The sequence below is a fragment of the Dromiciops gliroides genome, chromosome 4 (assembly GCF_019393635.1).
Source record: "Dromiciops gliroides isolate mDroGli1 chromosome 4, mDroGli1.pri, whole genome shotgun sequence".
Taxonomy (NCBI): Eukaryota; Metazoa; Chordata; class Mammalia; order Microbiotheria; family Microbiotheriidae; genus Dromiciops; species Dromiciops gliroides.
The window spans coordinates 191,944,552-191,959,814 of record NC_057864.1 but is presented as its reverse complement, the minus strand read 5'-3'; the positions used below and the strand labels follow the sequence as shown (position 1 = coordinate 191,959,814).

General features: G+C 43.8%; 1 protein-coding gene across 1 annotated transcript in view; it reads right to left on the bottom strand.

Annotated features, from left to right (window-relative positions):
* The window catches only part of WNT3 (Wnt family member 3), a 96,942-nt gene that overhangs the window by 3,008 nt on the left and 78,671 nt on the right, over positions 1 to 15,263 (bottom strand). The window contains exons 3-4 of the mRNA XM_044004710.1: positions 8,167 to 8,432; positions 6,894 to 7,382 (exon numbers count right to left, since the gene is read on the bottom strand). Coding sequence (XP_043860645.1) covers positions 6,903 to 7,382; positions 8,167 to 8,432 — 746 coding nt within the window. The 3' untranslated portion in view covers positions 6,894 to 6,902. The remainder of the gene's footprint in view (positions 1 to 6,893; positions 7,383 to 8,166; positions 8,433 to 15,263) is intronic.

Genomic DNA, 15,263 nt, shown 5'->3' with positions numbered 1-15,263 from the left:
TTCTATTTGATTGATACTAGGGGAACACTATACAAGTATCTTACATTCATATCATGTTTTGCATAGACTGTATGATGTGAACCTCATAAAAATCAGAAAACTGAGGTCCAGAGATATTAATCTCTCTGCCCAAGGTCTATACAGTGCTAGATAGCTATCACTACATGGGATACAGCCTGGAGACTAGAAACTAGGTCCATGGAACCTTGTCAATAAGTAAATTAACTGTTCCAGGCTCACATAGAAATACCCGAGCTTAGCTCTTTAGCAAAGGGCTTAGACCTTTGTACATTTTAAGGACATTAAAGTCCATGATTCACACAAGACACTGGAACAGTATCAGATGCAATGAAAAGTATGGCTGCTAATTGCTTCCAGAAAGACCTTGGGCTTGAGTTTCTGTATACTACTCTGTTTTATAATGTCCTAAAGCCATTTTTGCCAAGGCCCATTCTTCACAAGTGATGTCTAATTTTTCTCTCTCCTTACTTCTCTAGGAGGCAGCTAAGTGGCTCAGTGGATAGAATACCAGAACTGGAATCAGGGAGACTCATCTTCCTGAGTTCAAATCCAACCTTGAACACTTACTAACTGTGTGACCCTGGGCAAGTCACTTCACCCTGTCTGCCTCAGTCTCCTCATCTGTAAAATGAGTTTGAGAAGGAAATGGCAAACTACTCCAGTATCTCTGCCAAGAAAACCCCAAACAGGGTCAAAGAGAGTCAGACGCGACTGAACAACAACACCACCTCTCTGAACTCTTAGGAGTAATTGCGGTGAGGACAGCTGGAGGACCAGTTTATAGACCTGTCTTTGCTAGTCTCATCTTGTGATCCTCCCTCTGGCTTAGTTTTCCCTATCTCATTAGATTCCGTGTCTTCATGACTCTGAGTGAGTAAAGAAACACTGGACAACTACCCAGGAGCTAGCAAGGATAAATTCTATTCTGGATTTGAGTCTGATCAGCAGAAAAGAAATTGGTTGCTGAGATGGAAATGATGGAAACCTTTAGGGAAAAATGATCACTCCTTCTTAGAGGTTGTGACAGAGGAAAAGATAATCTGTGGACATTCTGATGGATTCTCTATCAGTTACTTGAGAACAGATTTTAAAAGATTCAGAGGTAGGACCCAATGCATTCAAATTGATTATTACAAAAGAATTATTCCAGCCCAACATGGACAGGAAAATCCCCAAAAATTCTATTTGGGAGACACAAAGAGAAACCATTTTGATGTGAAGGGAAAAGTTGTTGTCCAAAGACACCAAATGCACAGGAAACTTGCCAACCAACTAAGAATATTGAAAGCCATGGTATAGAATAGAAATTTTCAAAGTGTGGTCCAGGGACCTCTATAGGTCCCTGAAACCCTTTCAGAGGATCCACAAGGTCAAAACTATGTTTGCAATCATACTAACACTTAAATTTCTAATAGAGTAAATGTTGATAGCTATAATCCACATAAACAAAAGTTCTTTGGAAGTCTCCAATAATTTTTAAGAGTTTAAAGAGGGGGGCAGCTAGGTGGCACAGAGGATAGAGCACCGGCCCTGGATTCAGGAGTACCTGAGTTCAAATCCGACCTCAGACACTTAACACTTACTAGCTGTGTGACCCTGGGCAAGTCACTTAACCCCAATTGCCTCACTAAAAAAAAAAGAGTTTAAAGAGGTCTTGAAATAAAAAAATTTGATAACTACTAGTATAGAAGATGGAAGCAGTAGAGAACCCTGGGGTTCTTGGCCCCACTGTTATTGAGTTGTGTCCGACTCTTTGTGACCCATTTGGGGTTTTCTTGGCAAAGATACTAGAGTGGTTTGCCATTTCCTTCTCCAGCTCATTTTACAGGTGAGGAAACTGAGGCAGACAGGGTGAAGTGACTTGACCAGAGTCACACAGTAGGTGTCTGAGGCCAGATTTGTACTCAGGAAGATGAGTCTTCCTGACTCCAGGCCTAGTGTTCTATCCACTCTGCTACCTAGCTGCCCTTCTTAGTCCTGTGCTATTTAACATTTTTAACAATTCCTTGAATAAAGGAAGAGAGAACATACTAACTAGATTTTTAGATAGAATAAAGTTGGGAAAGAGGCAACACACTGGATAAAGCAGGCTTCAAAAAGACAGGTTATAAGACTGGTCTGAATCAAATAAGCCAAAACATAACAGGAATAAATGTAAAAGTCTTACATCTTGGTTTAAAAAATCAACCTCACAAGTACCGGATGGGACTGGCATGTCCAGAGAGCCCTGGGCACAAAGAAGATCTAGATGTTGTTGATAGTAGACTGCAAGCCCAAGATGAGTCAACTTTACCAGATGGCCAAAAAAAACCACCTGATGCATTCTTGGGCTTCCGGGGAGTGAGGGGGTGTTCTCTCTGCTCTACTCTGACATGCTCAGAACACATTTACCATGTTGTGCTCTGCACATCACACTTTAGGAAGGACGATAACAAGCTTGAGAGGACAAGCTTGTCCAAAGAGGACAAGCAGGTGCTGAAGGGCTTCAAGTTCATGCCATAGGAAGATGAGTTGACAGGACTGGGCATGCTTAGCCTGAAGAAGAGAATACCTAGGGAAGGGGGAGGGAGAGAGGGACATGATATCTGTCTTCAAGTATTTGAAAGCCAATCACCTGGAAGAAGGATTAGACTGGTTCTACTTGGCCCCAGGGGGCAGATCTGGGAGCAACAGGTGGGCGTTGCAAAGAGGCTAGAAATAAGGGGAAACTTCCTAACAATTAGAGCTATGCAAAAGTGAAATGGACTGCCTCGGGAGGTAGTAATTCCCCCCCTTTCAGGAGGTCTTCAAATAAAGGCTGCGTGACCTAACCTGGGTCCTAACGCTGACTTAACTACAGATGTGACCATGGGCCAGTCACTTCTGTGAGCCTCAGTTTCTTCATCTATAAAATTAGGAGTTTGGACTCAACCTCTAAAGTCCCTTCCAATTCTCAATCTGTGGTTTCATGCACTTATATGCTTTAGAATGGAATCAGGAACTAAGCTTCTAAGAGATTGAGGACTTGGTCCTAGGAGGAAGGGAGGAAGGGAGGAAGGGAGGAAGGAAGGAAGGAAGGAAAGAAGAAAGGAAGGAAGGAAGGAAGGAAGGGAGGGAGGGAGGGAGGGAAAAAGCATTTAAGTGCCTACTGTATACAAGACACTGTGCTAAGCACTTTACAAACATTATCTCATTTGATCCTCACAATGGCCTTGGGGGGTGGGTGGTTCTAAACTGGCCTCAGGAAAAGGATCTCATCCACCTAAGAGAACAAAGTTTGTTCAAGGTGGCTATAGTAAATTAAGAGAGTAAGAATAAATGATACAACCAGAGACATAGCACAAAGAATAAATGATGCCACCAAAGATATTATTCCCATTTTATAATTGAGGAAATGGAGGCAGAGTTTAAGTGACTTGCCCAGGGTCACCACCCAGTAAGTATCTATGGTCAAATTTGAACTCAAGTCTTCTCAAGTGAGACAAGAGGGAGCCAAAGCTCAACCAACACCAGCAAGTGTGGTGCTATTGAATTAGGATTGGGGTCGGGAAGGATGGAGGCTGTGTATGAAAACTGCCATTTTTTATTCTTCTGTGCACCACGGAGGCATGTGACATGTCTCTGGTTGCATCATCTATTCTTGCTCTCTTAACTGACCATAGCCATCTTGAATAACTCAATCTTTGTTCTTTTCGGTGGATAAGATCTTTCCCCTAACCTCATTTTGGAAGCATTGGCAAACCAAGTGACTGACTCTGTGCCTTTGCATACCCCGTAACTCCCCCCACCAAGCCTAAAATGTCCTCATTCCTCCTCCTTTCAGTCTCTTGGAATTTCTAAATTCAGTTTCTTCAAGATTCAGTTTAGCTGCTTACTGCCCCTTAGGGGTCCCTGGTCCCCCCTAGTTGTTGAATTCTTTTGCTCCTCTAATGACTAACCATATACTTATCTGTTTACAGAGAAGTACGTAGAATATAAACTTTCTTAGGGCAAGGACTGGTGGGTTTGGGGGAAGGGGGTGTTCATTTTTGGTCCTTGTAGCCCCAGCACCTAGCACAGAGCCTTGCACATAGTAGGTGTTTAATACATGCATCCTGTGGTGGACTGGAATCAATTGGATTGGATTAGATCATGCCCAATATTCTATCCAAAGCCTTGTTCAAATCCATAGACTAAAATATTGCAACTTCATGCTAACCACTTCCTAATAGAAAAGTGATGGACTCAACGTGCAAAATGAAACACAGTTTTGAACATGGCCAATGAAAGAATTTGTTTTGCTTGACCATACATATTTATTACAAATGTTTTCTTTTTCTTTTGAATTTTTCTTTTTAAATTTAAAAAATTAAGGGGGCGGCTAGGTGGCGCAGTGGATTAAGCACCGGCCCTGGATTCAGGAGTACCTGAGTTCAAATCTGGCCTCAGACACTTGACACTTACTAGCTGTGTGACCCTAGGCAAGTCACTTAACCCCCATTGCCCCGCAAAAAACAAAAAAACAAACAAAAAAATTATCATTTATTTTTAACATTCATTTTCTTTAAAATTTTGGTACCAGATTCTCTCCATCCCTCAAGTTCTTCCTCTCCCATTGAGAAGGCAAACAATATGATATCAATTATATGTGTGAAAACATGCAAAACCTATTTCCATATTAGCCATGTTGCCAAAAAAAAGCAAGAAAAATAAAGTGAAAAAAATGATACTTCAATCTGTACTCACAGTTCATCCATTCTCTCTCTGGAGGTGGATAGCATTTTTCGCCATGAATATTTTGGAACTGTCATGGATCATTGTGTTGATCCGAGTAGCTGATCATTGTTAGAATATTGCTATTACTATGTATAATGATCTCCTGGTTCTCCTCACTTTACTCTGCATCAATTCACATAGGTCTTCCCAGGTTTTTTCTGAAACTATCCCCTTCAACATTCTTATAGCACAGTAGTATTCCATCACAATCATATACCACAACTTGTTTAGTCATTCCCTAATTGATGGGCATTTCCTCCATTTCCAATTCTTTGCCACCACAAAAAGAGCTGCTATAAATATTTTTTGTACATACGGGTCCCTTTCCTTTTCCTTGGATCTCTTGGGGATATAGATCTAGTAGTGGTATTGCTGGGTCACAATTTTTCAAATTGTTCTCCAGAACGACTGCATCAGTTCACATTAGTGTCCCTGTTTTTCCACCTCCCCTCCAACAATTGTCATTTTCCTTTTCTGTCATGTTAACCAATCTGATAGGTGTGAGGTAAAACCTCAGAGTTTTGATGTGAATTTCTCTAATTAATACTAATTTAGAGTATTTTCCCCACTACTATAGATGGCTTTGATTTCTCCTTCTGAAAACTGCCTGTTCATATCCTTTGACCATTCAACAGTTGGAGAATGGTTCTTATCTTTATAAGTTTGACTCAGTTCCCTATATTTTTGAAAAATGAGGCCTTTATCAGAGAAACTTGATCTAAAAAAATTTTCCCCAGTTTCCAGCTTTCCTTTTAATTTTAACTTCATTGGTTTTGTTTGTGCAAACCCTTTTTAATTTCATGTAACCAAAACTATCCATTTTACTTCCTGTGATCCTCTCTATCTTGTTTGATCATAAACTCTTTCCTTATCTATAGATCTGACAGGTAAATTGTTGTTTAGATTTATCTTTGTATGAAAAGTGTTTTGTAATTGTGTTTACATAGTTCCTAGGTTTTTCTTGGCAAGTAAAGTCCAAAGTATTTCACATTGTCTGCAGTTATTTAAATGGAATTTCTCTTTCTATCTATTCCTGCTGGATTTTGTTGGTAATATATAGAAATATATATAGAATACATATATATAGTTGAAAATATATAGAAATATAGAAATGATATTTTCTGTCTTACAACTTTGCTAAAGTTGTTCATTATTTCTATTAGTTTTTTAGTTGATTCTTTAGGATTCTCTAAGTATACCATCATATCTGCAAAGAGTGATAGTTTTGTTTCCTCAATGCCTATTCTAATTCCTTCAATTTCTTTTTCTTGTCTTTTTGCCATAACTAGCAATGAAATGGAACCTATCTAGTATTTTCTTTTTAAATTTGTTTTCAGTGGGGCAGTGGGAGGAAGAAAAATTTTTCCATTTTTGATTGAAAATATTTTTCTAATTCCTTCTCATCCTACAATGAGAGGTGAAGCCTGTCACAGGTGAATATAAGATAATTTTATGGGGTTTTTATAGGTTCTTTGTAGATATCCTTGAGGGTTTTGTATATTAACTTTATCCTATGCATAGAAGTTAAATTTCTGAACAAATAGACCCTGTCTCCTCCTTTTAATTGGTCTTTTGCTTGGTAATCGGGCTACAATATAGCCTCTTTTTTCTCCAAGTTGGATGGGATCTTTTCCCTCACCTAAGTAGTTATCAATACACCTCTGTGACTTTGCACACACTGTCCTCCCTATGCATGAAACGTCAGCCATCCTCATCCCTGACTCTTAGGCTCCCTAACCCCCACTTCTATACCACTCCACCCCAAGTAATCTGGTTCATTATCTACTAGAAGTTTAAGTGAGAATTTCAATAAGTTATTGAACCTACACACACACACACACACACACACACACACACACACACACACACACACACACACACACACACACACACACATTCCCTGCTGCTTATCTGTGGCCATTAAGGTCATTAGCCCCTGGCAGGCCTGGTTCCATTTCGAGTGAACTGGGAAACCACACACCTGGACAACCTGGAAGCTGAACAGGGGTGTCATGGGAAGGGGGATAAACAGTGCTTGCTACCTTATCCTGATGATCAGGGGTCAATTTCCACCCCTCCTTCCCTTCTCCCTCTATCATTACCCAACCCCTGCCCCCTCCTTCTGTTCTGCCCCCTACCTCCGGTCTTTACTTGCAGGTATGGACGTCATAGATACGGATGCACTCTTGGCAGCTGACATAGCAACACCAGTGAAAGATGCAATGACATTTCTCCTTTCGTTTCTCTGTCCGTGTGTTGTGGCCTCGGCCACAGCACAGCAGGTCACAGCCATCGATCCCGTGGGAGGTGACATTACAAGTCCGGTCCCTGGTTCCAAAGGACCCAGTCTCAGGATTGGGTTCACAGAAATTGGGGGAGTTCTCATAATAGACAAGGTCCCGTTCCGTAGGCGGTTTGAAGAGTGCGTACTTGGCCCGGAGGGTCTCTACCCATCCCCTCGACTCTCGGTGTTTCTCTACCACCATCTCAGAGGCGCTGTCATACTTGTCCTTGAGGAAGTCGCCGATGGCCCGGAAGTCAGGCTGGGCCCACCAACAGGTCTTCACTTCGCAGCTTCCCGAGAGCCCGTGGCACTTACATTTGAGGTGCATGTGGTCCAGGATAGTCTGTGGGAAGGAGAGGGACCAGAGCAGCCATTGTATATCTCAGGGCTTCCATTATCTCTTTTTAAGGCTGCCTATATGGACTATCCTTAGGCCAACTGGGCAAGGTTTATCCCTTGGGCCTCATGTCAGGCAGAAATTCATCTCATCTCTTCCTACAATCGTCATTCTGGATTCTTTCTAACTCAATACCCTCTCCTCCTTCCCTCAAAATCTCCTTGACCTTCTCCTTTCTTTTTTACCAGGAAGGTGAGCAGACAGGTAAACTGAGGCCCAGAATTGGGAAAGGACTGAACCAATGCCCAGCAGCAGGTAAAATAGCAAAACTATTTTATCTCATAGAAAGGGAGAGTTTAGATTCCCTGTTGACTTGTCCTCTTACTCATAAACAACTAGATCAGTGTTCCTGACAGACAAGATCTCCTAGGGTTAGGGTTAGGGTTAATGCTGGGAGCTGTTTGGAAGGTGTTCTAGAGGCATATAGCAGGGATCAAAGGCCTGGAGACCTGAAAGGAAGAACCGAGTAGGGGAATAGGAGTGGAAGGGAGGGAGACCAGAAGGAAAGAGAATGAATGTTAGAGGGGCAGCTAGGTAGCACAGTGGATAGAGCACCGGCCCTGGATTCAGGAGGACCTGAATTCAAATCCAGCCTCAGACACTTAACACTTACTAGCTGTGTGACCCTGGGCAAGTCACTTAACCCCAAATGCCTCACCAAAAAAAAAAAAAAAAAAGAATGAGTGTTAGAGAGAGCAAGGCTGGGGTGGGGGTGGGGGTCTTAACTCACCGTCCTGCCAGCCTCGTTGTTATGTTTGTTCATGGCAGAGCGAGCATCTGGACGATTCTCCCGGGCATCAGCAAACTCCCTGGAGACCAGCACCCCAAAGTCGGCATCTTCACTGCAGCCCCCCCACTTCCAGCCATCCCCAGGAGGCCCCTTGTGATGAGAGTCACAGCCACAGATTGTAGAGGTCCCCTCTGCACAAGACCGGGTTACAGCAAAAGCCACACCAGCAGAGGCAATGGCGTGCACAAAAGCAGACTCCCGAGTGGCTGTGGGGGAAGAAAGTGTTCAGACCAGAGTGAGGGAATGCTGACCTAGTCCCTGCTCCTAGACTCAGGTGGACCACGCTTCTCCAGTAGGGAAGAAAGACACTGGGAGGAAGGTGAGAACAAGTTCATTTCAACATCAAAAACCCCTAGAGCTGCCCAAAGGCAGCTAGGTTTCACAAGGTCTAGTGAAACACTGGGTCTGAACTCAAAAAGACCTGAGCACAAATCTGGCCTCTGACACTTACTAGCTGTATGACCCTGGACAAGTCACTTAAATTCTGTCTCAGTGTCCTCAACTGTATAATGGGGATAATAGCAGCTACCTCCCAGGGTTGATGTTCTGAAAATCAAATGAGATAATATTTGTAATGCACCTAATGTAATGCCTAGTATATGGTAGTGTTATGGGCCCAGGGCACCCCAGAAGTTCTCTGAGGCACATCAAAGAACCTTCTTCTTGAGAAACTAAACCAGAGGATAGATACTCCTAAAGAGATAAGTGGGACCAGATCGGACTGAGCTAGCTCCATGACCCCCACCCTTCATTCTAGTCTCCCTCAACCCTGGGGTGATAAGATTAGTTGTGGCTGTGGCTGCTTCCTTTTGTCCTGAGATGACTTGAGAGATCTGCAGCCACCCCTTACCCAGTTCCTCCAGTCACCACCAGTCGGGGATGGTCCTCCCTCACTAAAGGAACTTTCCACAATCAGATGGTCACCCCGGTCAGTCGTCTATAAAAGTACCTGCCTGTCTCCTGCTCCAGGAGATTGGTATCTCAGAGCCACTCTCTCTGCGCCATGCCTTTCTCCCCATGAGAAGTCCAAGGACTTCTTTCATGGTTTCCTTTCCCTTCCCCTTCCCTTCCTCAGCCTCGAAATAAACTATTATCTTATTCTAACTGTTTTTGTGTGCAAGAGGGTGTAATTCTTTAAAGAGGAATTCCTAAGGATCCCAAACCCCTATCCCCTACCCAAACCCCCTGCCTGCCTTCCCTAAGGCTAAAGTACACTGCCAAATAAAGACATGAGAGAGACAGAGAGAGAGAAGGGAAGGGAAGGGAAGGGAAGGGAAGGGAGATGAAATGGGAAATAAAGGAGAGAATGGGAATGGGAAATGGTAAAGATCTCATTCTATGGCAGCCATGTTGTCGATATAAGGGTCCAGCAAACTCCCAAGCCCAGATACTCAGTAGACCCCCTCTTCCATTGGGGTAGAGCAATAATAATCTTTCATACTGATAAACACTCTCCTAGTAACAACCCCATAAAGTAGATAGTCCAAGTATTAGTATCACCACTTTATAAATAAGTAAACTGAGGCTCATGGGAGTTAAGCGACAGGTAGCATCAGATCCACATTTCAAACCCAAGACTTTTGACACTATGTTCAGTGCCACACTACTTCTCAAAATGACCCACCACATGGCCAAGGGATCTCCTCAAAGACTGTACCACCAACTTCTACCAGGGAAAGAGTGTTGATTCATAGTTTTAAGTTTTATTTGCACTAATACTTTTAGGATACACTATATATGATACAGGGGAACATATTTTACATCTTCAGATTAGAATCAGAAACACTGTCTTTAAAAGCAGGAAGTTAATCTCTAACTAATTCAAATCAATTTAACAAAACATGTAGTATGTGCTCATTACACAGAGATTTGTGAAGTTTTGATAAAACACAGTCTCTGCCCTCCTGGAATTCCTCTGATATAGCCACAGGAATTCAGAAGCAGTGTTAAAGAGAGGCAAGAGGAAAGTGTTCTGGGAGGTCTAAAGGGTTAAAAGAAAATGATTAAGCAGAGTTGGGGGAGAATGCATGCAGATTTCAAGGAGGAAGCAGCCTTTGGACCCTTCCTCACCCCTGCTGACCCAGACAAGGCCAGGCTCTTGAGTAGCAGTGACCAAGCTCCTTCCTGGAGCTGTTGGGAAGGCCTCCCCTTTGAAGCAAGTCAAATAGTGAAAGGAAGTAGCCTTGTATTCTCTTTTCACTGTATACTTTCTCACTTGGTGATCTCTACAGCTGCCATGGATCCAGTGGTCATCTCTGTGCAAATGATTTCCAGAACTAATCACCCTTCTGAGTTCCAGTCCCACATCACCAAATGCCTATTGGACATCTTGAACCGGATGTTCTATAGGCATCTCAACCGTGGCATGTCCAAAGCAGAATACATTTCCAAACCCCTTCTGAACTTCTCTTTCTTTTGAAGGGACTATCATTATCTCCCCAGTCTCAACTTTGAAATTATCCTTGATTCTTCACCCTTTCTTATCTCATGTATCCACTCAGTTGCCAAGGTTTGTTGTTTTGTTTCATGTTTTTTTCCATTTTTACCTTTACAACCTCTCTCACATCTATCCCTTCTCTCCACTCCCACCCTAATTCAGGTCCTTATCACTTCTTCCTCAGCCTATTTCAATAGCTAATTGGTCTACCTGCCTCAAATCCCCACCAACTCTAAGCCATCTTCCATGGAGCTGCCAAAATAATTTTCCTAAAGTGTAAGTGTGGCCTCCCTCCCACCCACTTCAACAAACTCCAGTGGCTTCCGTTGATACCAACGGGATCAAAATCCTTTTTTTCATATTCAAAGCTTTTCATAACTTGTACCTTCCCACTCCTCTTGTTTACTCACTTCCACATACTCTCTGTTCCTTTGCACTCTCTCCTATGTCTGGAACCAGAATGTTCTCCAACCTCACTTCCACCCCTTAGAATCCCTGGTTTCTTTCAAAACTCAGCTCTAACACCACTTTCTGTAGATCTTTCCTGGAGCCATCAGATAGATGCTCGAGCCTTCTCTTCTAAAGTTACCTTCTAGATGTATCTTGGCTGTAGCTAGTTACTTGTATGTTGGTTCCCCCCCACACACACACACACACATACACTTTAGATGCACATTCTTGAGGGAAGGGACTGTTTTGTGTATCCCCAGCACTTAGCAAAATGCCTGTCACATACTAAGTGATTAATAAATGCTTGTTGACTGATTGATTGTTAAACAAAGCCTAGGGACAGGGTTGGGGAAACATCCTCTCCCTACCTATGGAATAGAGAAACAAGGGGACCTGCCTTTAATCCCTCCCTCCCTCTCTCTTCCCACCACTTCACTACAGACCCTCCACCAGTTTCCTCACCTAGGGGGAGAGATGGTTGGCTATGACCAGGTCAAGGATAACAGGTCACTTCTCAATGCCCAAAGCACACAAGTCATTGCACTCATCTCTTGCTCCTTCTCCCCCTTTCCATGTTTCTTGTAGGGTTCACCATCTTGCAGAAAGGACAAGGCCTTGCCCAGACATGCAGGCCCCTTGGCCAGGGAGCCTCTTCAGCAACGTTCCCCCTCAAACAGGGGAGGAAGTAATCAGCAGAACAATTTATGCAGTAACAATAGCAATGAAACGATAAATACCATTGAAAGACTTAAGATCTCGGATTAGGGCAATGACCAACCACTTATGGTGTTGAAGAGAGGCTTTTTTTCAGGGTGCAAAACATGACATTTGGTTTTTGGACATGAGCAATGTGAGAATTCCTTTCGCTCCAATATGAATGTTGCAAGGGTCTTTATCTTTTTCTTTTCTCAACGGGGTGGGGTCGAAGAAAGTGAATTTTTCTTAATTGAAAAAAAAATTAAGACGAGGAGGAACTAGTATCGATCTAGCCTAACCCACTGAGAAACTCTGTGTTCTTTCTATAGGTTCAGAAGCTGTTGAATAAAACAGGGAATGGGCAAGGAATGAGGTTCAGGTAGCTCTAATTAACAGTCCCCATGGTTTGGAGGCGAGCTCCCCAGGCATTCTGTGCCCCTGCTGTTCTCATGGTGCCCCAAAATCTAAGCGTCCTACAGTCTCTTCTGGCCTCGTCCCGTGGGACGTGGAGGAGAAAGCTAGACAGAGTCTGTAAATTGGGAAGAAAAGCAACCGTTCTTAGGAAAGGGAGGAGGAACCCGAAAATCTTCACCAAAACCCTGAACCTGCCCACCCGCCCCCGCCCCCGCCCTCATCCCCACAGCGGGTCCATGCTGGGCCCAGAGAGGAATTTCCCAGAGCCTTCTTGGGTTCCCAGCCCTGGGGAGGGGCAGGAAGGGGGCCGCGGGGCGGGAGGGATTAGAGAGCCTGAGAACTGCGGCTGACAGTGAGCCCCTGTGCCTAGCCCCCATCCGGCCGGCCGTTACCTGCTGGGCCACTCAATCTCCCTTTGTTCCCCCCGTGTCACACTGTATTATCCGCCTAATGTGGCAGGCTTCCTCCGGCCACTGCGCCCAGGGCGCCAGGGCCCGGCATTCCCTGCCGCCACCGCGTAGCAACGGGCAGCTCCCCCCAGCCGGGCCTCCCCCTCCCGGGCCGCGCGGGGCCGGGAAATCCCTATTGATGGGGCTCCCGCCCCCCCGCCGCTCCCCGGGCAGAATGGGGGAAAGGGCGTGTGAATGGCGCTGCGATGTGAAATGAGTGTGGCGGGGGCCGGGCCCGCAGCCCCAGCCTCACAGTGGGGGACAAGGCTTAGCCCTTTTTCAATCAATATAAGCTCATTTTGCTCTATCCTCCCCCAGCTCCTCCCTGGAAAGGGGGAGAGAAAAAAAAATCCGGAGTTTGTAACATGACCACCCGCCCTGTTTCCTACCCTAGCCCCTCCTGCTCTCAGCTCCCTGGCTTGCCCCTGTCCCTACCCTTGCCCCCTGCACCCCCCCCCCAGACCTCCGGCCGCTCCCCCTTCCTGTCTTGGTTCCCTGGCATCTGACCCTTGCTCCAGCCCACCTCAGTCCCCCGGGCATCGGAATCTCTCAAACACTCCCCTAAGTCTCAACTCTACAGACTAATCTCTCTTCACTTCCATCTCATCTGTCATTGCTTTTCAGCTACCTGGTGAAGACCCTCAGTCACAGGCCACCAGCTCAACTCAGCCTCCGGGATATCTCAGACATCCCCACCTGATCTCAGCCCCATGGTCTGATGCCCCCTCCTTCCAACTTATCCTTCACTCCCTATCTCCAGGTCTCCTGCCAGCTAACAGTGAAAACCCTGAATGTTCTGGGCCCAGCCCTTCCTTCATCCTATCCTCTCTTCTACTGGGGGCTCAGTCCTTCTTTTCCTGACATTCTTGGTCCCAGGAAGTGGCCCTCCCGGAAGAGCTTCATGCCACAGGCCATGCCCCTGCCTTCTGGAATTACAAAGCCCTGGCCATTGATCAGCTCAGTGTGTGTAGGTAGGATGGGGTCCAGAGGAGACATCACCATAACAAAGATCAATTTCTAGCTGCAGTGTGTGAGGAGCTAAGTTCTGAACCAAGGGAATTAGATAAACACATTCCCTGCCCTTTGGAGGTTTGCAATATAAGCAGGACAAAACAAGACTCACAGGTAAGGGGCACCGGAAACAGAACATTTGAAAAATCTTGGCTGCACATAGTGGTATATATGACTCAACAGAAGACCACACACACACACACACACACACAAACACACACACACACACACACACACACATTAGTGGGTAAGCTCCTTGAGGACAGGGGCTATCTATCATCAATCTTTGTAGTTCAAGGGACCCATTCCAATACACTGCATCCAGTACATGCTTGATAGTTGCTGTTCAACTGAACTGAATTAAACATGGTGCAATGAAAGCACTCTTTGAGTCTGCCTGGATATGTTCAAACATACTTCTAAAATGCAAAAAATCTTTACTCTGAGCACATAATCAAAATAGAACCTTTTATGTTACCAATGAGTTCTGATAAAGGAAGTCTATAGAGAAACATAAAGCATATCTTTTCTATTCCCTTTTGAATAGCCAGTATATATAGACTTTAGCCTTATTCAAATGTATGCATATATGTGCACATGTACATATATGTATACAACACACATAACATGTTGTATTATAATGTAGCATAATATATATGTATATATGTCTGTATACATATATACATAAATACACACAATAGCCAGGCTTTAGTCTTTACTTATCATATATATTTTGTGAATTGGCACAAATGTGTAGATATATGTGTATATGTGTAAATGTGTATAGATATAGATACATGAAATATACCTATATTTCTCTCTCTGTGACAATAGCCAGTATTTGGTCTTTAGCTATCCTATGTATTTTATGAGTAGGCATGCGTGTTTGTATATGAAATATACGTATATTTCTCTATGGCAATAGCTAGTATTTAGGGATAATATAAATTTTATGAATAGGTATGTGTATATGGAAATATATATGAAATATCTTTATTTCTATGACAATAACCAGTATTTGGTCTTTGGCTGTCATATATATTTATGTGAATACATGTGTGTATATGTGTACACACATGCACATGCACACACATAATGAGTAAAGCTAAAGCCCAATGCTTGCTATTGTCCACAAAGGACTTCATGCATTGGTAAAGACAGAGTGCATTCAAAGGTGGCAAAGAGTTGCTTTGTAGTCATATTACAGAAAACAGAGGAGGTCCCAACTGACTCTCTTAGGTCCATCCCCTTCCCTACTTGGAAACAGAAAACCTATTGCTCCCCATGACCATCAAAGAAAGAAGAATAAGGCTACTTTGCCACTAATAAATTGAAAGAAGAAATAATTTAGTCCAGTGCTACTTAAGAAGCAAAAATGGAGAAAGGAATAATAATAGTTGTCATTAATATAAAGTGCTTACAAAGTGCTTTATCTATAGCATCTCAATTGATCCTCACAACAATCTTGTAAAAAGGTACTGGGTGAGGGGCAGCTAGGTGGCGCAGTGATAGAGCACTGGCCCTGGAGTCAGGAGTACCTGAGTTCAAATCCGGCCTCAGACACTTAACACTTACTAGCT